Raw genomic sequence first — 23,519 nt, forward strand, 5'->3', positions numbered from 1 at the left:
GCTCAGGGCCTGGCCGGGCTGCACCTTTGCAGGGCACTGTGCAGCGACCAAGCGCTGGGCAGCCCGAGACAGCATCCGCTGCGCCGGGCACGGGATACCGCCACTGCCTAGCCCCGCCAAAACCTCTCCCCTCTGAATCCGGAGAGAGAAATCCGAGCTAAACGCGTAGCGAGGAAAACCTGGCTGGGAAACATTTTGAAATCCACCCGCCCCCTTCCCACCCGCAGCCCCGCGGGGCGGGCCGGGGCCTGCGCAGCCGCTCTGGGCGCTCGGGGACGCGGCGCGGCCGCCGCTGCCCGGCTGCCTTTCAGCGCTGGTTCTCGCCCTGCCACGCCGTGCTCGGGGCCCTCCGGTCACGCCTGCCGCCAGCCGTGAGGCTTCTGCCCGCTTCCCCTCGCCCTTCGGCGGCCTCGGGGCGGGAGGGCCCTCGCTGGCCCGGCAGCAGCGTGGAGGGCCCGAGGCGCGGCTGTGCGAGTGCGGCCCGGCCCGGGGCAGCCCTGCCGCGCTTTTGACTTTCCCCGAGTTTTCGCTCCCTCCTCCCCCGAGCTCTGGCTGCTCTGGGGCTGCTGCGGTGGCATTTCCCCTCAGAAGGTGGCGGGGGGGTGGCGCAGCAGCCATGGCCGGGCCGCGGGGTGCTCGGGCTTTGGCCCACGCCATTCTCCTGGCTGGCACCGTGCCCTGTGCCACTCGTGTTGAGCTTCGCTGCCAAGGGAGTGGTTTCTGAAATAACGCGTGAGTGTTGCCTGAAGGAAAAGGGGAAAGAAACGAGGCCGGGAGGAAGAGAACCCCCTCACCTGCTGAGCAGGGCAGCTGGTAAGGCCAGTGCTTCACATCCTCCCGTATCCATCACATTCTGCAGCAGTGCTGCCAGCCAGGCGAGCCTGTGCAGGACCGGCCTTTGGGACATTCCTGGCAGCTGTGCAGTGCCACCGGGTGAGGGTGGCCCGGAAAAACATCCAGTTTCTGCCTGAAAGTGTGCCTGTCCTGGTTGCTCACTGAAAACAATTGAGGTAATGGCAAAGGAAATGGGATTTGCGTTTTTTGAGCCTGTGTTGTACTCTACAGGGTGGGTTTTGTGGCCCTCTTAAAATACATTTCCTGGTTGAGGTTTGACAAAACAGGGTGTTGACATCAAAGCACCGCTAGATAAACCTGTTGGGGAAACACCTGCTCTCCACAGGAGGGAGGGAAGGTTGCCAGCTATTACTTGCTTCTCTGCTTGATGGGTTTTGGACAAACAGCCCATCTGTTTGCAGCTTCTTGTAAAGTAAATCTTGCCTTTACTTCTAGGATGTACCAGCCACTGCTGTCAAGAGGTTCAAGGGCATAACTAGATGTGCTCTTTCTGATTCCTAGAAGAAACTTTTCCTCTGCACCAGGCCCAGCAAACAGTGGCACATGTGATGCCTGGCTGCTGGCATTGGCTAGCATGTGCACTTGGAAAGGTCACCCTGTCCATCTGCCAGGTCAGCTGGCCCAAAGCATCTGACTGACCTGTTTGTTTCATTCCAGCAGTCTGGGGCTGACAAACCATGAAGGAAGAATAAGGGAATCCTGAAGCAGCAACAGACTGTTTGTTCCTGGACTTTGTTCAGAGGGACTGTTTGCACATCAGTCTCTCTCTTACCAGGTATGGCACAGAGGAAATAGTGAAGCTCCTTCATTTGTCTGAAGGCCCAGGGCTGAGCCTTTTCTCACAAGCACCATGAGTTGTGGTCTCACCACCAGCTTTGGGGGTAGAACTAAAGGGAGCTAATCCACAGGAAAACTATTATTTTTTAACACTGCTTTGTTTTATCTGAGCCTGATCAAAACCTGGTTGCACATGCTGTTAGTTGTGGGGAAGGGGAGTGGCACAGGCAGAGACATCCGGGGCTGCTGCAGCTCCCATCAGTGACAGCCTTAAGCTGCTGTGGTATCACACCAGCAGCTCCTATTGCTGTAATTTGCCATTTGCCCTTGGAGGGATAGAATTCATTTGGCTTGTGCTGTGTGTTTTGGGGGTTTTTCCAGGCCAGTGAAGGGTATAGGTAGTTTAGTTCTCTAAATACAATTCTACTACAATATTTGAGGAAAGTTTTTCCTTCTCTGTGTTCATTATGCACAGATCATTTATATTTTGGTGCATTAAGAGCATAGAGGAGAAGTTTCCTTCTGTTGGGGGAAGCTGATTGTGCACTTTGTTTTGTTTTTAACCTTCCACTGCCTTTTTTCCTGGAATCTTTCTGTGAGTGCACAGACCTTTTCCCTCCAAGGCAAGGCAGCTGCTCTTCTCTGGTATCACAGCCATCATCTCCCCTCTCTTCATTAGTGAGTTGGCCAGCATTTTGCAAAGGTCAGAGATGAATCTTAAATAAAAGTTTACTCAGCACAGAAGCACCTAAGGAATTATGTTATTTTTTAAAAAATCTGCCTGGGGGTATTTATTTTTCAGTACTAATGCATTCTGGAGATTTCCTTGCCCACTGTGGCTGTCACATTCCTTACTGATAATACCCCCAAAACAAGAATTTGTTGTCCTCATTTTAAAGAAAAGAAGATAAATGTGAGCCTGCAGGGCCACAGGCCATTGCCTGACCACCAGATCTGGATCCTCTGTCTTGTCACTCTTACTCCAGCAAGTTTTACTTATTGCACTGCTCTTCTGCCCCAGGCACTTGGAGCTGCTGGACTGGAACACTTCAGATCCATCCTCTCCAAAGGAGTTGCCCATTCACTGTAACCCTTGGTGTGGAGCAGGGTGGCACCAGCCCTGTCTTGCTGTGTGTTCTTTCCCTCTGTGGTGGTGGACTGGTTGAGGAAGCTTGATAAAAAGGTGTTGGGATGAGGGGATGCTTCAACCAAAGCTTTCCAAAGTGTTGAGCACCGATTATTTAACACAGCTCCTCTGGTGTCTCCATGCCAGGAAGTCTTTGCCATCCCTGTGGGATTGAGGCTACCAAGTTTTAAAATGCTTTTTCTTTCTGCTAGTGAACATAAGCCAGGAGGGATGGGTTTAACCTAAGACTTGTAGCAGCATCAGTGGAAAGGGACCCTGTGGGAAGTGTTTCCTTTTAAATGGCACACAGAGGACACCCTGAAGGGAATATGCTCCATGGCTTCCTAGTGTTGGGGCCCGAGGCTGTACTTCTGGGAAGTCTCTAGGAAAGCCAGATTTATTGTGGTCTCCTAGTTATCCTTCTTAAGGCTGAGGGCTTTACCTATGGGGCTTGCTGTTGTTCCTTCTTTACACCTTTAAATTAGTTTTTATTTTCTTAATTGAAGTATGATTATACTAAAGCAGCTCCTGTCATCTCTTAAAGCAGTACAAAAATGCCAGATTATTTGTGCTGACTTCTGCTTAGATTTTCATGCTCCAAAAACCCAGCTGAATCTCATTTCTGTCTGCAGTGGGACCATGGAAGAAAAGGAGACATCATCGAGTCACACCTCAGAGAGCAGCATATTGGACCTCCCCTCTGTTTGTGACCTAGCAGAGCACTTTCTGCCTCCACACAGCTCTGAAAACAGCCAGGAGCTTTATCCTTCTGGGGATGTTTTTCCCTCCCCACCCACAGGTAACAGCTTCTGCTTCTCCACATGCTCTTTCTTTAGCCAGTGCTTCATCTGTGTAGGCAGTGTGTTGCTTGACTGAGTCACTGCAGTCTGATGCTGCCTGTCATAAACCCCAGTTTTACCAGAACTGCAGTCTGCTCCAGCTGGACACATACAGTGGGAGCTGTGGGTTGATGGGACACAGGAGAAGAGCTCAGAGGATGCTGTCAGCTGCTAATATTCTGCAATACTCTTCATGTTGAATGTGTTCTCAGAAGGACAACTAATATGTCCCTCAGACATCAGGAGTAAACACTGTCACAAATTACCATAGTCAGTAGGAAGAGTTTTTAAACTTTTCCCTGTGTTTTTCATGTGCTCATCATGAGCTTAGGATGTGGCCTCGTTACACCATTAACTTAATAATAATAATAATAACAACTGAGTCTTTGCTTGTGCTAATGACGTTAGTGTGGTGAGGACTCCTCACTTGAAGGAGAACCTGGCTTCTGCAGAAGTATCATTTTAGGTCAGCCACTGCTCCAGATTATTAGAAGTAATAGTATAAATTGTTTATCTGAGATAAGGGACAGCTGGTAAGAAATGTGAGATCAAAATGCGCTGGGCCAGTGGCACTTCTTGCCATATATTCATGCTGGCTGGAATGAGGGTTCTAGTGATTTTATTTAATACTGGGGGGGAAATAAGTTCTGGACAACAAATAACGTGTGGAGAGGATTTGTCATGACACCTGAGTGGGTAAAACATCACTGACAACATTTCTTGTTGCTTTAGAATATTAAGTAGTGTAAAAGTATGGTTTGGCTCCTCTTCTTACTCTAAAGTGCTTTTCTGTGGCCTGCTTCCAAGAAATTAGCTTGAAATTCAACAGGTGAGTTTCTTTCAGTGGGAATGTCACTGTTTTGTGCTAGACAGGTAAGCAGTGGGATCTACCAACTGATCTCACTCAGCTGATGTTGACTGATTTCCTGTGCAGTTGCCTTTAGCTCTAGGTGTGGGACATCCAGAACTGTAATGGAATCTGCCAGCAGTAGAGACCAAGCCTTGCTTTGGTTTTTCACACAGACCAGGAATTCACATGTCTTATGTTAATAATGATGGGAATCTTCTGCTGTTAACCTCTGCTTTAAAGCACAACACGTATCACATTCCATGATCCACGTTGCACTAGAGCAATAGCATGTCTGGTTTGAGGTTTTGCTTTATTTTTGTGTGTAAGAGTAGTGACCAGCACTGCAAGGAATGTCCTGAGCCAGCCTTTTCCACTGTCATGGGAGAAGAGGATGGAGAGGCTGCCCTGGTAGTGAGACAGGCTGGAAAGCATTTGTCTGCTCAGGTTTCACAAGCCCTGTGTGGAAGGTATGAAGCAATCCTGGGAGCTGTGAGGCAGCTCCTGGGATGTGTTGCTCAAACACCATTTAGTGTGGCTCAGGGCAACTGGCCTGGATTGCTGTGTTGAAAGGGACACATGGAATAACTGCATGGCCACTGGGCAGTCCCAGGAATGTCTGAGGCTTAGTGGGGAGGACACGTGCAGGAATGACAGTGCTGGGGGAGTGTTTGTGGTGCCTGTGTGGAGTAGGCAGCTGAAGCTCAGCACCAAGGTATGCTGAGAGGCCACATCCTGTCTCCTGGCTGTCCCTAACACCCCCTGGTGCCAGTGGGGATTCCAGGTGTGCTGAGGAGGGCAGGTGAGGCCCATGAACCCTCCCCTTCATTGCTTGTTGTAGAGACTGCTCACAGCTGAAACCACTTAGCAATAACTGTGGCGTGCTCCCTGTGCTCCTGGAGTGAAATAATCCAAGTGTCACAGGATAACCAGTTCAAGCTCTGACCATCTTGGTTCTTTTCTCCTCACAACAGCATCAAACCAATATACATACACACTTAAACTCTCTCTTTGGATGCAACTTCAACATTCCAACCCATTGAGTTTGGTCACTGTGGCAGAAGAGACAGGAAGATGGTTTTAGAAACAGTCTGCCCATGTCAGATATTGTTGGAAAAGCAGGTTCTGTCAAGTGTATCCTGGGAAAGAAAATTGCTTTGCTTGTTTGTTTTGTCAGGAGGCGTTGAGAACTGCTGCTGTGGCACCGTGTAAGTGAGAAGAGTGGGAGTGGCTGTGGGTTGCACCCCCACAGTATGACCAACAGACAGGGACTTGGAGGATCTTCCTTAGTGATTCAAAAGCATTTCCAAAAGGCCCATTGCTCTCTGGGAATGTGGCAGCTTCGTTAGGAATGAAACAGACTGACAGGACAGCATGTGTTTTCTGCCATCTGCCACATGAACTGGACTGAGACTGACTGAACTACCACACCATCCCTGCCTCAGGAGGTGGAAATGGTCATGGGGCATTCCTACTGCCTGGGGCACCAGCAACAGGTTTTATTAGTCTAGAGAGGCTCCATCACTTGTAATAGCAGAAGGTAGTACTCATTAGCCATGAATACAGGGCCTTCAGAAAGCAGGTATCCCCAGGCAAGAAAACAGTAGTCCTGGAGGAATATTACTAAATCTCTTCAATGGTTTATAAATGAGTGGTTTTATGATTGGTGTGGAAGTGAGGGTTCTGCTCTTGCAACAGGCATTCATACCTTTAGGTTATTGTCATAGTGAGTTCAAGTGTCTAAGTTGGTGATAGAAAATTAAATGGCATCAGTAAACACTTCAGTATTCTTCATCTTTTTTAATTCCATACTGGAAGATAATTTTTAAAAAATTTAATTGTTTATCATTTTTTAATCTGCATCACTCAGTTGCTCAATACACAGGAAGACCTTACCACTTCTTCTGGATTAAGAAAAGCTGCCAGCAAAAGTTCTTACATGGCAGGCAGCACTCAGGTCTATGTGTGGGAAAGCCTTAAATCAGGGCACTGAACCAGAGAGTACCAGGGACAGTGGAAAAATACTATTTACCTGGAAAAATTGCAACCTAAGGAAGTGTTAGAGAATAATCAACAGATGTGCTCTACAAATTGGTAGAGCACAGGGTTATGGGCTCTGCCCATGCTTTGTGCTCAGGCAGAACTGGATTTGCCAGTGCAGCCCTGGAGAAATTCTGCTAAATTTGGAAGCAGCATTTGAGAGTTCAGCTGTGGAATCATACCTGGGAGACTGCCTGTCTGAAGCATGGGCAAAGCTCATTCCCATCTCCTTTCATGGCCCTTCCTAGGGCTTGTGATCTTGGGCACATGGGTCTCCCTGTTTGTCCTGTAGCCTCTGCCTTCATTGCTTTTTCTCTCAAATGAAAAGCAGTGGAAAAGCTGTATTCTAAAGTGGATGGGTGGACAGGGTCACCCAGTGGCAGAAAATGGTGTGTCACAGAAGCAGAGAAAATAAAAGAAGGGTGATGTTAGGAGAAAGAGGATGACAGAGTTTCCTGTGGGCTTGAAGAGACCTGCATGTATCTAAGAGCTGGCTGGCTTTTTTTAAAAAAGCAAAATTAATTAAAGCCAGCTTGGGAGGTTAGAGGTGTTCAACCTTTAATTGCCTCTCCAAAAGCACTGCTTTTTGTTCCTGCAGTTTGTTTCAAGTTTGAGCCCAGGCTTACCTTTAATTATTTTCAATGGGCTTCCCTGACCTCTGTAGTGCAAGGAGAGTCCCAGGCTGCTCCTGGCTGTGCTTACTATTCCTGGTTGATCCTTAGTGTTGGTACACAGTGGGAAGTCAGCTCAGGGAACTGGCCCAGCTTTCTGGGCAGCCATGTGAATATTTGTGGGGATGAAGTGGGGACAGCTCCTCTTCCTGGCAGCAGCACAGGTGCAGCCAAGATCCAGTGCTCTGCCACGTGTCCTGGCTTTCACAGGGGTTCCAGCCTTTCCAGCCTTTCCAGGATGGTGGTTTCTGAAAAATGTGGTGTTGGGCTATGAATCTCTTCTGCCTTGTGGGGAGCCAGGCTGTAGGTTCTATCTGATCAGTTGTGGGGCATTGTAGGCTTTGTTCAAAACCAGCCCATTTGGAGCAAGTTGTGAGAGCCTGGGGGAAATGGGACAGACCATTTCACTGGAGACTCTGGCTTCAGGCACATCAGTGAGCCTGGGCCATGGCACTGCCACTCAAGTCAACCTGGTCACAAGTTTGCCCAGTTCAAAAGGTGTGGTTTTTGTACTGTTCCAGATGCTTTCTTAGTTTTCAGGCAACCAAACAACTATGTTAAAACAAAGCAGGGATTTTCAGCCTGTCAACACAGCTGTCAGTTTTACAGGCAACTGGGATTCCTCTGGAAAAAAAAAATGCTACCTATTCCCAGTGAATTTACAAGCCCAGTTTTGTGGTGGGTTGCTGTGTCTTTTATTAGCAGCTGAGGAGTGGTGCTGATGTTGGTGCATGTGTTCTGACTTGTCCTTAAATGCTCTCTCCTCTCTGCCCTGTCCTCTGGCCTGTCAGGTGTTACTTAATCTGTTTTGCAGAAGTGGGTTTGTGTTTACTGAAGAGGTCTAGCATGGCTTCTGCTTTTCCTGCCTGGGAGTTGTTCACAAGTGTTGATGTAGAGGCTGAAAATGAAAGGAGTCAGCAGCAACCTTTTGGGGCTGGCCCTTGGTGGGTGCTGGGAGGTTCAGTTCAGCCCAGAACTCAGTGCTCAATACTTGGTGTAGAAATTACAGCTTGGCTGTCTGAGCTGCCACTGCTGCCAAAAGTTGCCAAATTTCCAAAATGGCTTTTTTGTCTGGCTAAAGACTTTTATATATAGTCTCTTCAAGAGGTCTGTGTAACTTCATAAATCCAAAACGTGTGTGATGTTTTAAGTCACTTTCAGACTGAGCCAAAGCTGAGCTAGAAAGGGCTCATAAGTGCACTCCAGGTCAGATACAGAAACTTCTGATAGTCCCTTTGCCTAAGAGATACAGATCACATTGAGAATATTTTAGTATTTGGTTTGCTTGGAAGGGGAAGGGAGGGGTGCTGTTCAAAGGTGCTTTGTGATGTGAAGTCTTCAACTGCAGGAAGTTAACATGCAAACCCACTTCAGTTTGAGCTGTGGTCCCAAACAACAGAGCTAATTATTATTAACCACAGAACAATAGAATTTTTTTTTTTAACCAGTATGTCGGTTTAAGAAATTGTTTAAGCACAGTGCTTGCCTTGGCCGTGATGGAGAACATAGTCCCTGTTTTGGGAATTGGTGGATTTTACCGGTTTTGGTTTGTTTCCTGCTGCCCTCTAGTGCTCATTGTTACCCATTTCTGATTTCACCAGCCTGGCAGGCTTAAAACTTAAGAGAGTTTTTTTAAATGATGTGTTTTAATCAAGAGCACTCTCAAGTATGACCAAAATGCTAAATTTTTCTTAGACTCGAGTCTTATCAAGAGGAAAAAGAAAGGCACGATGTTTCAATGATGTTAGTTTTGTATAGAGGGTGTGGGGCAGTGGGCTTGAAGTCGTGCAGCTCCACTGAAGTAATGGCTGGCTCTTCAGTGGGTGTTTCCATGGCTCTGGTGAGTTTGGCATCATGAACCCTCCAAGCATCTCTTTGTGAGCCAGTTGTGTTGAGTACTGGATGAAAAAGCAGGTGGAATTTATGCCAGCTGACATAAAAGGAATACAAGGAAACTGCACAGCACACAAAAAAAAGCACTGGGCACCACTGGGTCACTGTAGGTCTTAGATCTTGTGTAAATTAATTTTTCAGGGATGTGCTACATAAAGCATCCAGGCAAAAGTAAATCCTAGACCAGAAAAAGGCAATATTTTGTTCTTCACAGTCTGAGGAAGAAAACTGGTCCTTTTTGAGGAGAATTAGAGCACTATGCATACATCAGGGAAAAAACTGAGACCTGTCCCTTCCCTTTTAGACTTTAGTGCTTCAGAGTACCTCTGTGTTCTATGAAACTGAACAGTTTGTATTAAACCATTAATAATTAGAAATCAACTACAGAGAAAACGCTTGAGTAACAGAGTCAAGGAGTTGTACTATTGCACTGAAGTTGTCTGATTGGATTCTGCATTAATCCTTCTCTGCATGAAGGGGAGCTTGGGAGTTTGTCTCTTGGGAAGGAGAATTTGTTTTGCTTCTTATTACCCTGCTCTGATTTTGATTGGTAATAAATTAATCTAATTTCCCCAAGCTGAATCTACCATGATGGTATGCAGTGAGTGATCTCTCCCTGTCCTTATTTCAACTCATGAACCTTTTGCTGTATTTCTTCACCCCAGTCCAGGTGTGGAGGGCAGTGTGGCTTTGGGGCATCCAGCCAGGGTCACACCATCAGTGCCAGACAGTGGGACCTGTCAGATGTGTAGAGCTCTGTCTGCCCTCTGGTGGCACTGGGAGCTTTTAATACCACCTTGTTCTGCCAAGGTGTCAGAGTCCCAGTGGGCCATTTCTTCCTTAACTTTATCTAAATTGTCATTCCAGCCTGAGAGAACTTTCAGTTCTCTCATCACAGCCATCAATGTTTGTCCTTTGCTTTGACCTAATCCAATTCAGACTGCAGTAATGTCATTATGGCAGTTGTTCCTAAGGCAGCTGTGAGGCAGCTTTGCACGTGTTTGTGCAAATGTTGTTTTATCTTACCTGTGAGCATTAGTCATTTAAATGAGAAGGAATTAAATCCTCTAAATAAATGTCAAGAATTTGTTCAGTGGGCAAGAATGGACAAGAGTTTGTTAAATTCTTTATTAATCACTTTTCATCCTCTGAAGTGCAGATGTGGAGTCCTTTGAGATGGAAAATTATAATTGGGATCAGAAGCTGTTTAAATGAGGGCTTTACAGGGGAATAATAAACAAATTCAGCCATCATTTGCAACCACTACAATGCCATTAAACATTATTGGGAAAAAAGAGCAATTTCTAAGCTAGTAAAAGAAGGCCTCAGGACTTCTTCCTGACCAAACACAGACTGATGTCAGGCTGGGATGGGGGTGTCTTTGGGAAGCCACATGCTACTTGCTCTGTGAAGCTGCAAAATACAGTGCAGATGTGGCTGAAAAGCTGCTCTTTGCTTGGGTTCCTACTTAATGGCTGCTTCCCTGGGCTTCCCCATCCTGTAAATATTTTGTTTATCACATATGTAGTGCAAAGTTTCTCCTGTGCTTGAAGCTGCTTTTGCAGTCCCACTCAGGCTTTTCAACGCAATGATCTCTATTCCTTGCCCCTGGAAATCATCAGGGGAGGGGAGTCTATCCTGGAGCAGCTGGATGCTGGACGTTGGTACTCAGCTGAGGCTGCTGGAGGCTGCAGAGTGGTTACTGAATAGTCACCCTGTAAAACTGACTTGATTTGGAAAGACAGGTGTCTGCTAAGGAAGGCAGGAGCCTCCCCTGAAGTAGGAAAAAAAAATGTAGACCCCTCCCCCCTCTGAATTGTTATAAATTTGAAATTAAGGGGGGCTCTCAGGAAAAAAAATATGGGAGCAGGAATAACAGTTCTTTATTAGGAAAGAAAATAAAAAGATAAAATAAACAATGCAGTGAACCAAAACAACACTGACAGAGTCAGAATAGAACCTGGCACCCTGTTGGACAGGGTGTTGGCAGCAGTTCAATTGGGAATTGTGGCTGCAGTCCTCCTGGAGTGTCAGGTGTGGTTCTGTTGGAGCAGGGATCCTGTAGGAAAGGGTGTAGCCTTCCTGCAGTGGAGGAGGCAGCTGTTCCTCTGGGAAATGCAGTGCAGGAAAAGCCATGCTGGTGTTCCAGAAACTCAAGATTATATCCAGGTAGGAATGCTTGGCTCCTCCCTCTGGGCAGAGCATCTCACAATGGGATATTATCGTTCTTATCAGTCATGCAGTGCTGTGGGGACAGCCACGTTAGCATCAGTACTAGGGGAAAAGGAGAAGGGTTGCATTGGCCTGAACTGCAGCTGTGCTCGGGGCAGAGAGCCCAGGTAAATGATGGTACAGAGCTTCCAGCAAACTCTGAGCTTCACACATTTCTTCACATGCCCTGGGACATCTCACCTCCAGTCAGTGTGAGTGGTGGTTGTGGTTTAGAGAGTGATGTGATGATCTGCTTGTACACACATAAATAAGAAATGTCACTCCTCAAGGCTCTTTAAAACCTCTTGTTTTCTTTACTCTATTAGTAAGTTTCTACTTTTTTTTTTTTTCCTGGTCTGATTCTAAACGTAGGGGTTTTGTCTTGTAATTTATCAGATTCACCTGTCCTGGTACACAAAACACCTAATTTTGTTTTGTGATCAAATATGAATGGTCTGAGTTTTTCATTTTCACTGGGAAGCTTTCCTTACATTTAGCTCTCAGTTATTCAGATGTTTTTTCAGATGTAGTCTGTGACTGTGTGGTAGAAAAATCATCTGGAGTTCATTGGATCCAAAAGGCCCTGCACTGGCAGTTGTTAAAATGCAGCAACAGAAAACAAGATATGTCTGCCCTGATTGCTGTGGTCTCTTATTGCTTCTGAATTTATTCCCTGAATTTGAAGCTTCTTTAGGAGCTGCTGTGAACTAGCTACAGAAAAACACATTTCAGGGAATCCTCTGTGCCTAGTGGCAGGGAGGAGAACAAAAAAGTTGTACTGGTGCTGTTCAAATGAGAAGCTGTGCTCCCAGGATGCTGCTTAGTGTAGAGGGCAGACTTGCTGCTGTGAAAGGATGCAGATTGTTCCTACCCAGTTTTGCCATGGCAGGTTTGAGTGAGCTGAGCAGGAGGCTGTGGGCAGGATGCCTGTGTTCCATGTGCTGAGTAGAGCTCAGGGTGGATGCAGTGCCTGGAGTGCTGCAGGGGATGCTCCATAGCTGTGGTGAGGACTTAGCAGTGCTGCCTGCCATTTCCCTCTGCTGCAGGGCCTTTCTCTCTGCAGTGACGTGGCTTGGATTAATGCCAGGATTGTGGGGGTCACTGTGGTCCATTTGCCCTGGATTTGTGTGCAGTTATTTGGTCCCTGCCTTTACATTCACATGCTGCTCTCAATGTTTCCTGGCTTCCCCTCTGTAACATCTGGCTTGTGCCACACCACATGGATTGAGCCCAGTTGAAGTGTTCCTAAAGCCTCACAGCTCAGACTGCTATCACCACTTACCTGTGGGGCATCTGGCACTGAATTTAAATTAGATCTCTGTCTTAATTCAGGCCTCATTTTTCTTCTCTCTTTCTCTGGTTTACTTCGCTGAGCTCACTGGTGTGCAACTGATGAGGCTGCAGCATAAAAAATAGTGAGTCATAGCCCCTTAGCAGCAGACTGCAAGTATAAAATACAGCACACATCATCATCCACAATATTTTTTGAAACAAAACAACACATCCCAGTGATTCAGCGTCAGTGTGGGTTGCAGTACATGAAGGTTTGTCCTGGAGCCCTCCTGCATCTGATTTCTTCCTTCATTTCATGAGTTTGACAATCCCTCACCCCACTGCCCTCCCTTCTTTTTGTTGTGTGCTGTAGACTCCGTAGTAGCTGGGCTTCATATGCATGGACATCTCTCTGCCTCTGAAATCTCCTCCCAGACAGATGGAGTGCTGTCAGGATGAGCAGTGCTGCTGCCTTTCCAGCAAGCCTCCATGCTGAGGGTTTCTCTGTGAAGGGTGGCAGGCAGCTGGTTATTTATTGCTGCAATAAGCACTGGCAAGCAAATGACAATATTTTGTGCTGTGGGCTGCTTGCTGTTCTTTTCAGCCTGCCCAGGGATTTCTGGCTATGCTGTGTTTGAGTTCACTCTGGGTAGAGGTAGAAGCAAAGGAGAGCTTGAGTTTTGCAAATTCACTGTGTTTTATAAATGTAGCACTGCCTGTCAGAGAGGTTATCTTACTCCAGGAGTCATTTGGGTTTGTGAAGAAGGTAAACCCTTTGCATTCCTACCTTCCAGAAGTGCCTACACTGTTTTATACAGCTCTAATAATGAAATGATGCATGCCAGTTTAAAGGAGGTCCCAGCTTTGTGCAGGCTGCAGTGCCTGACAAGAAGAGTTTTGGGGGTTTGTGTGTGTGTTTTTTGTGGTTGTTGTTGTTTTTTAGTTAGTTTGTTTGTTGGGTTTTTTGGTTTCTTAATCTGCAAATAGGAGACAAAATCAACCAGAAAGACTGAGCATGGGAAAACAGACAAGTATACTGTAATGTCTTCTAGATGAATGGAGGCTTTGGTACTCTCATAGTGGTCTGGTTTGATACGTGTGCTTCTGTCTCAATGATGCAAACATTTTCTTTTTTCTATTTTCAAAATTAAATTTAAACCAGTAACGATCTCAGGAGGAATCAGAATGTTGGTTCTGTGTCTGTTGGATGAAAAGGAAAGGCAGTAGAATCAAAATCAGTCACTTCTTACACAGCAGGTAATTAGATGGTAAAACTCAGTGCAACAGGAAATCGTTGAGGCAAAGAGCTAGCAGAGAAAGAAAGGGGACTATGCAGTGATTTGGGTAGTAAGAGCAAGCTCAGTCAGTAGTTCTTGCTGATACAAATGTTGCTGAGATATTGAATACATCTGATGGTATTTCAAGACTTTTTAAAATTTCTGTCTAATTTCAAGTGTCAGGTCACACCCACATATCCCCACACGAGATTGCCACCTAGAGCAGACCACGAGTGGAGGGGACATTCCAGACTAGAAACTGATCTAATCCTGCCTGGTGCCTCCTTCTTTTCCCCTTTAGAAAAGAGTATTCCTGTTCTGCAGGTGGCAAAGCTGATACCAATGCTGTTGTAAGTACAGCTCTTGCCTTCACTAGACTGTACCTCATAAGCACTGTTACTTCAAAATAAATCCTTGGATAAAATGCCCAGAATCAGGAGCAGAAGGGGATTGTTGGACTAGAGAAGCAGGCAAGGCAGAATTGAAGGAGGGGAAAATTTTTTTGGGGGTCCACAGTGTAGGTTGTATTTGTGTATGTATACATTTTATAGTTGTATTTTACTTTAGTAATGAATAACCCACAGATAGATAAACCACAGATACAGTAACTTGTACAGATCTAAGGAATACCCATCCTTATTATGCCTAGCCCAAGTCCTTCTGTACTATTCATAATACAAACTTATTTTGAATTCAATTATTTAAGCAGTTATTGTCTATTAAGATTGCAAAGAAATGTATCATCTCTACTTCTGGTCATGGTGCAGCACAGGTGAGATCTGTTTCATGATATCTTACCATTCAGTAGCAATTTCTTGAAAGGGTGAACATTCTGCTGAAGAGCTGAATTGAAGCAGAATCTGATTTACAGAGCTACCATCTGCAATCCCAGCTGAATTTAACATTGTTCGACATTGCTGCTTCTCTAGATGTCTAATGAGGTTATTTCTAGGTTAATTTTTCTCCTGATGCAGTCTTAATTAAAATGTAAAGAAAGCAGCAGAAGTTGCAAAATAAAATAACTTGAGAAGATCTGTTTTGTGCTGCACCAGTGCTTTGTGATAAGATGTTTGTTACAGCTGCTAATTATTATTTTGTATGAGGCATTTGCCCAGTAGCATCTCTGTGTGTGTGTGTGTGTGTGAATCATCTGCAGAGCATTCCAGAAGTAAAGTTGGCTCCAGTGGCTGAGACACTGAGTTTGTGCCAGTGGGTTTCGTTCCTGGGTTGGATTGAATGGAAGGAAATAGTAGGATACTTAAGCCCAGCAATCTTGGAATATAAGGGGAAATATGTTTGCATTGTTAAGAAATCACATTTTATTCACTTTCAACAACCTGCTGGCAGTTAATGGAGACAATGATTTATTTCTGATGTAACTCTAGCTGGGATTGTTTTGGTTTTGAAGAATCATTCTTTTGCAGAAGATTAAAGCAAAAAATGAGTTGATAGTTGGATGTGATATTCAGAATGAAAGCATCATCCTCCATAATTAGCAACTGTGAGCTGCAAACCTACCAGGGTGAGTTAGACTGTGTGGTGAAAGAGGGTGATCGTGTGTTGTTGGCAAATGGGAAAACAAAATGCAGAAAACAAAATGCTGGGTTTGCCTGTGCTATTCCCACACACTGCACAAAATACTCATGTAAATTCTTCAGGATTTCTCTTTTATTAATAATACCTGGCAATGAAATATTTGTAGATGAACCTTTGATTATGGATTAATTGACTGCTATCTCTACAGCTGCTGAAGAGTTAGAATGAAGGGATATAAAACCTAGTGGTTATCTTTCAAGCAATAATTTGTCTTTAAAAAGTGCATGTGGCTGGTTTAAATACTTCTGTCTAACAACCTGCTTTGTTACATCCTTTGTTTGCCAAAATCTTTCTCCCCCATTCACAGAATAAAGCCACTGTGCTGTTTCTAGATGCCAGTGCCCAACAGTGTTAAAGTGTGGAAGCCTGTGCTTTTTGGTGTTAAACTGATGGTTTCCCTCTCTTGATCCTCTTGTCAAGTAAGCAAACAAACCAGTTTAACCACTTCTTAATATGATTTCAGAAGGAAATCTTTCAGAGAGGATCTGCCAGGAGTCTCTCACCTATTGACTACAACCAGAATTTGCCTTTCCAAAGTGGTGCTAAATGAATGTGTAGGGATCAAACTGAGCCAAATGCTCTTGCAGCAAAGCCATCAAAAGAAACACATTATTTCTGTTCATCTCAGTTCCTGTGGGATCTTGGAGCAGGTATTAAGGCAAGAGTGATCCCAAACCAGTGAGGTGGTCAAATATGAGGGAAGACAGAAGGCTTTCTTTGGTTTAGCAGCCTCAGTGAAGGCATTTACTTGAACCTTCCAAGCTTTTGGAAGCCCTGCCAGGCAATAGCTGGGCCCTCCCCTTCTCCTCACCTCTCCAACAGACCTCTGTAGCTTTTCTCAGCCAGTAAGTTACTAGCTTGCTGCAGCAATCTGGTTCCTTCACTTGATTATTGCATGAGAAAACAATCAGGCTTCACTGCTGTTTGGAAGCTGTTACATCTGGTAATGTGTCTGGGGTTTTCCTTTTGCAAAACACTGTTGATTGCCAATTTGAAAAGGGTTATTTCTGGGACCAGTGTGTTCCTGTGGATTTTACTTTTCTTCAGGACACCACAGTATCCCTGATTGCTCTTGCTGTAGTGACAAATGAAGCGACAGAAGTGACTGTGCTGATTTAACTCTTGGTTTGTCTTTTTCTCTAACTTTGCCCAAAACCATCCTTGTTCTCCCTCTGTGAGTGTTTGTGTGAACATCTCTGGTCTCATTAACATTCATGTGAGTATTTCCTAAAGCTCAATGCAGTCTTTAAAACATGTCCCTGTCCAGAATGTGCTTTGGTGCACATTAAGTCGTGCTTAAAGGTAAAAAACTAAGAAAAGGCAGTGCAGTAAATCACCTGTTACACCTTAGCTATACCTTGGTACAAAAAGCTCTCTTGGGGAGAGCATGTGCATCCAAAGGAGCTGCAATTTGTATGGCTTCTTACCCTCTGGATAGCTCCTGAAATCCTACTGCTCAGGGCCCATCCACTTGATGTGGAGGATATAGTTCATTCAGGGCATTAATTGGAATAAATAAATCCTAAGGCACTTCTTCTGTCTCTGCAGAGCTCCAGACACTAAATGCCCTGCAGATGAGGGCTGCTGAAGGGGTGTGGGGATGGATGCTTGGAAGAGATGAAGCCTTGCTCTAGTCAGCAGTGATCTGGGAAACAGCATTGGGAAAGTTAATATGGAGATGTTGGCATCTCTTGCTAAACACTTTTTCAAGTCTGTGGATTTACAATATTTCAGATTATTGTTACCTAGATGTTCTGCTCTGGGGTTAACATTGCAGAATGAAACAGCACATTAGCTGTAAGAGAGTATTTTATTAAAATACTTCTTAGCTTGTTGCCTGGCAAGAAACTTTTCAAATATTCTCCCTTTCATATGTGCTTGGTAATCTGTTCATCTTTTTTCATAATATTTTTTAATATTTTTACAAAACTGGGGAGTGTTTGGGTTTTTTTTAAAGGAAATTAAATTCTGTTTTCAGCTAGGGGCTTTTCATTAGACTCAGTCTATAGCATGTATGTCTAGCATCAGTATCAGTGTGATACTGGGCAATAATTGACTCTTGCATTCTGTCTGAGCAGAGTTCACCTCAAAACCTAAGATCTGAGGGAAAAAGTAATTTGTGCAGATGGTCTTCATAAAACAAAGACAGATGAAATCTGGAGCTGTCACAGAATTGCTCTTACAGATGCATCTGCTGCAAAATAATTACCTCTCTTGAGCCCAGTAAGTTAATCAGTGTCTCTTGTTTGTGTCTGCAGTGAAAACAATTAAAAGCTCATTTCCTGGTTTTTAGGTAAAGCTACAGATTCTCTGATTTTTAGGGGTAATTAGATTTATTTTGATATGTATCACAGTCCAAAGTGTTCCTCTTGGACAACTAGCTGTCTGTAATATAATTTACTTGTAGCCAGGATGTAATTTCTTTTCAGTCACTTTTTTTCCTTGGGATGTTTTTTGCTAAAGAGTTCAAAATCCTTTTGTCTCCTCTCCTGTAAATAGCATTTTAAAAGCTTAGGTCTCTTTGTACAATCATAAGAAACGCCATTACTTGTATTTATTTCAAGCTTCCTTTAAATTTTTGCAATATGAGGAAATATTCTCTACTGTAGCTGAGAAGATGAACAGTGATCACTCACAGGCAGTGAGATGTGTGCACCAAGTGCATGCAGGTAGAGGGGGACCCCACTGGGATGGGCAGTGGGTGTTGGGAAGCAGCCACTGACACTGGTACCTAATTCCTCTCTGCAAGGCAGCAAATGATGCCTTTCTCCCTGCTCTGCACAGTCCCTGCTCCACCAGGACACACCACTCCTTTGCTGGCTCCAGACTGACCCTGCTGCCTGTAAGGGCTGTTTTGTTGACCATGAACAGATTTAAACAACTTTTCCCGTGCCTTCTTTTCCTCATGGCTTGGCAGGAGCATGAAATGGTGAGCCAAAGGTTGGGGGGAAAAGAGCTCCAAACCTCAAAAAAACCCCGAGGTGTTTTAAACTCTGTAGGACATGGTGGTGATGGTAGACTTAAAAAAGAAGTGACAACACCACACGCCACGATTAACCTTGCGTGCCTTCTTTAGGATGGCTTCACTTTGCTCTTTGTGCTCTGCTCGAGACTTAGCACTTGTGATCTAATGCCAAATCTGTGTCTAAAATACACCTTTTGTCTCCACCTCTGTGTGAATACCTTAATCTCTGAACTGTGTCAAGGCTGTGCTGCAGCAGACTGGCCTCTAATTTTTTTGTTATAAAGAAGGAGTGACAGTAACTGCAGAGAGGGCACTAAGCCTCTGTGCAGGCAGGCAGATATATTTGTTTTATTTTAATTCTCAGTGGACATTTATTTTATCCTCATGCAATTGCTTACTCAAGGGCACCAGTTGTTTTTGTGTCTGTGCCCTTAATGCATTAAACATTTTTCCAGCTCAAGGAAGCATCAGATATATTTTCCATTGTCTTAAGAGTCACGACTAAACTGCAGCAGTGAATGTGGCCAAGGGGAAGTGGAAGAATGTGGAATTAGGAAGTGGATTTGTTTGTAGAGTGGAGGGAATAAAAAACTCCTGTGCTCTAAACATAGAGGTTTTAAAACCTCAAAGCTGAGGGATCTCCTGAATGTCAATTTTATTTTCTGACAGCTGTTCTTGACTTAGTTTAATTAATGGGAAATGCACACAGACACCTTTTTTGTAATTCAATAATGTTCGAGTCCAAATCACTTCTGAATATGAACATTTTCTGGCACGCTCTTGTATGTGCAGCTACACCTCCTTTAAGAGGCTCAGGTGTCTATATTCTGTGCAGAAGTGTCCTCTTGCAAAGGTTGAGAGGCTTTCAGATAGCTTGTGAGGAAATGAAAGAGATTAAGGTAGCAGGTTGTCAAGGCAATGGAACACAAATTAACTACTTATGTCCTCCCATTGCCCACATGTGATCTAAAAAAACCCTTTTAAGAAGCCTTTGAAGACAAATCCCAAAACTTGTGCTGAAAAGGTTCACCGAAGCCTTTCTTTCAGAATTCCATTTTATTTGGAAATAAAGCAGGTGTATTTGCTACAATCACAGAATCCACAGATATTAATCACAGATTAATCACAGAATCCACAGATATTAATCACAGAATCCAATCTGTTTGAATTATGTACTTTTTAGGCCTTTTAAGACAAAATTCTTGAGCTTATCATGAACTTCTTGGGATTCAAAAGAAGCTAAAAGAAAATTACCCCAAGGTGTGATATGCTAAATTATGTGGGCTGTCAAATCCCACCCACCAACGAGTGTCAAATAAGAACTGGGAGACTTGAGCTTGTCCTGGAGCACAGCTGTCAGGACTATCTCCAGCTTAGATACAGGAATTGCCCAGTGGTAAACTTTCCTTTTTATTTGAAAAATGGAATCTACCTTCACTGTAAAAAAATCTGGTTTATATCGCACACGTATCATACTTAAACAATTTTATAATTGAATAAAAATGTACATTTTCATGCATTCATGATGTTAAATATTTGCTTTTTCATTTCAATAGGTAAATGACCATATTAATATGGTTAATACTATTAATTATGTTTGTATTAATGTTTACCAGGAGTGCTAATCAGTATCATTAATTCACTGACATTTTTAAATGTGGTTGCACCTGTGTTCTCATCTGGATGGCAGAAGAGCAATGGGAATTGCTAAATGCCCCAATTACATTGGTTGCTTCACCTTTTTTTTTTTTTTTTTAACAGCTGTGCAGTTTTGGGAGTTTGATCAACAAACTGCAAATTCTGAACTTGCTGTTGTTGCCTCATATCTGCTTCTGTAGTCTCTCTAGCCCCTACTCAGAGAACAAATCCTAAACAAACACGAGCATTATTCCTCTCCCTGCTCTGTAAAAGTCATACAAAGACTCCCACATCGCCTTGAAAAATAGTTGGAGAGTGGTTCTTTACTATTTGCAAATTATCAAAACATTTGTACCTGCCAATACCAGATGGGTTAAGTTTTTAAAAGTTTTCTCTCTTTCCCTACCTTGTTACTTGTATGATTATTTTGGAATGAAGTAGGTATTTTCAGTTAGGCACTCTTAGGGTGTAAGGTTCATTCATTCAAAAATGTTTCATTCAGTTAAGGACCAGTGGAGTTGCCCTAACTTGCTCTGGTTTATCTGTCCTTTTATTCACCTTATTTTGCAGGAATTCATTAGTTTTTCTGTTCACAACTATTTGGTTGCAGTAACTATCACTAACCACAGTTCATCAGTAGTTGAAGGAGCTGCTGAAATGCTCTGAGCAAATGCTTCACACACAGCCCCAGGCTCTTTCCTCACGTGTGTGCAGCCTCCTAGGAGAGCCATCCTGGTGCTGTGTGATAATAATATGGGATGGACAACGTCAGTTTTGTTTTATTTTGTTTGCTTTGTAAACAGGATTTCAGCTCTCACTTGCCCTCGTATTTTATCCAGAGTTGTATCCACAATTAATTTGGGTGAAATGTTTGATTTAGGGCAGAACTGAGAAGTTTGGGTACACCCAGATCTGCTCATGGCTAAGAAGTTCTCATAAAAAGCAGGACTAATAGGCTGCAGAGCCAGGTAAAAGGATGTTAGCAAGTCTGGAGTGACTGAAACCTTTTGCTGTTTGCCCTTTGAGGGCCAAGCTGGGAAATGCCTGCATTGCCAAGCCTTCCTCGTGACTGGCTGAGAGGACAGAGTGAGAGGATGGGGATGGAGACTTGCTTGCTCAGGGTTTTTTCTTCTTTCTAGCTTTTAAAGTCATACTCCTTGTCAAGGACCTTCTCCCCTCTGCTCTGTACTTCAGGCTTTCCCAGTCCATTGAGAAGCACAGAGTATCACAGCCATGGCACCACCTAGAGAAAGCTGGGTATGTGTGTGCAGCCCTGGGGCCTGAGGGTTCACTCCCAATATCCTTCTTAAGTTGGAACCATTTCCAATTTCAGTTTTCAGGTGCTTGGTTTATTAGCCACAGAGCAACTCCTGCAGAAAGCTGGTTCATTAAATGGCAAAACAATTCTGTTCAAAGCCCAATTTTGTCTCAAGCTAGTTCTGATGGAAGAGATTTTCTGTGATTCCCAAAACAGCATGTAGATAATTAAGCAAAAACCCTTGTGGTCCTCCAGCCTCCAGCATTTGTGAATGGTCTATAAATGTGCCTATTGCTGTAAGTCCAATTTCTGTTCATTACTTGATCTTCAGTAATACTGCAGCAAAACTAGGTGGCTCAAATATTTATTCAATATATACCTTTAAAGTAGCAAGCCAAAATGTCACAGACTAGTGATGAGAAAATGTCTCCCAGGTTATTAAACTTGTATATCTTGTTTGCTTTTCATTGTAGTCTGTACAGTTTGTGTTTTCTGTCTCTTGAAAATTTCCTTGATGACTGTTTAATGTATCTGACACTGATTTTTCAGAGTCAGGCTATTTAATTTATTAGCCTGTAGAAAGCTGATAGGTGGAGATTGGTATCTTGCTTCCATTCTTATTTTTGAGTCTGTTTTTTTTTCATTTTTAATCAATGTCTGGTGCACAAGCTCCCACTGGCAATGCAGAAGAAGAAAGCCCCAAGCTGTGTGATCTCACAGCCCCCATGGCTGGAGAGGATGTGGGTCTGCTCTTTTCTGTACCAAGGCACTGGAGGCTGGCACATCTCTGCACAGCCTGTTCAGTGCTCTCAGCCACATCAGGCCTGCAGGGAGAATGCCTCATTCTGCCTTCAGATTTTCACCAGAACATCAGTAGTTGTATTTACCTTTGTACCTGCTATTTGCTTGTGCTTTTTGAGATATTTTCTTCGTTGTTTTTATTTTTCTGTTCCTGCTTCTAAAAGAAGAGCAAGCCTTTCTGTGTTTGTCTGATGTGCAGCATGTTTTCAGGAGCATGACACAGACAAGAAGCATGGTTTCAAAGCCATCTTATAGCAAGTAAATTCAGGAAACCAGCTCTGCAAATGTTCCTGTGTTGGTCTTTGTGAAAGATCAATCCTGACTGGAGGTAAAGACCTTTGATCTGAAGAGGTACAGACTGCACACATTCAGCTGTTTCACTCCCATCTAGAGGGAATCAGTCCATCTGTAAGCATTTCTTGCAGTATTCCCACACTTGTGCTTCTGGCCTTAGACAAAAATGAAAGATCAGGATCTTGAAATCTGGTAACTGCAAGGTACCCTCTTGTTCTTCTGCTGTAGAAGTGATCTGCTCCTGAAGAATTAGTAAAGTTAAAGCTTAGGTGGCATTAAATAGCATAAAATATCTGTGGCTTCTTTTAAATTTAATAAGAGCATCTGTGCATTCAGCACTCCTGAATATCAGTGCACCAGTCTGAGATCTGAACCTAAATGTAAGTTGGTACAAAGTTGAACAAATTCACACAAATGCACCTAGGAGACATACAAGTCTGTAGGTAGGAGGGTTAAAAAGTTGAGAGGAAGTTGTATTTAACTGAGTTTCACCTTCCTCTGCCTTATTTGACTCAGTTTTCTACCTCTTTTCATTTTTGGAGCATTTTCCCTTCCCCACAGCAGCTGTTTTACAATAGATCATCTGTGGTACCCAGGCATCAACTCCACATCAGGATTCAGGTCTCCAAGTACAGGACTTCCCATGAAGATGAGCAATGACAGTATTACAGGTCATAACTCTTTTGTAATCCAAAGTGTTTACAAGTAGTATAATTTCACCTACAAGTCAAGAGGGATGCTTGAAAAATACCTTGCTTTGCAATATTTTCTTGGTCAAGAGCTGCATTTCTGCCTGTGATTCTCAAGTCACTGGTGTCCACAGATGTGCAGAGCTGGCTGGAAGCAGGGCTGAAATGCCTGTGAATCTCTTCAGTGTAACCCCTGTGTGTGTTTGTGGGTGTTGAGATTAATGGGTTGGACTTTCAAGTGCTATAACAGCAAGGGAAGGCAGAGAACACTGAACAACCCCTCACTCCATCTCCAGATTCACATAATCTGTGAACAAAGCAAATATTTTGCTAAATTTTATATAATATGTCAGTCTTCTAGTCTGTTCTTCTCACTAAAGAACACTGTCATGGCAGGCTCCTCCTCTTGTATTTTAGCTGTATGAATAGCATAATTTCCTGTTTTTCCAGGCAAACTGTCATAAAGATCA

The 23,519-nt window shown here is 43.9% G+C and overlaps 1 protein-coding gene across 1 annotated transcript in view; it reads left to right on the forward strand.

Moving 5' to 3' along the window:
* The first annotated feature begins 294 nt into the window (after positions 1-294).
* The window catches only part of SHLD1 (shieldin complex subunit 1), a 31,760-nt gene continuing 8,535 nt past the window's right edge, over positions 295-23,519 (forward strand). Inside the window, exons 1-3 of the mRNA XM_053972263.1 lie at positions 295-1,010; positions 1,513-1,630; positions 3,391-3,557. Coding sequence (XP_053828238.1) covers positions 3,398-3,557 — 160 coding nt within the window. The 5' untranslated portion in view covers positions 295-1,010; positions 1,513-1,630; positions 3,391-3,397. The remainder of the gene's footprint in view (positions 1,011-1,512; positions 1,631-3,390; positions 3,558-23,519) is intronic.

The sequence above is a fragment of the Vidua macroura genome, chromosome 3, assembly GCF_024509145.1.
Source record: "Vidua macroura isolate BioBank_ID:100142 chromosome 3, ASM2450914v1, whole genome shotgun sequence".
Lineage (NCBI taxonomy): Eukaryota > Metazoa > Chordata > Aves > Passeriformes > Viduidae > Vidua > Vidua macroura.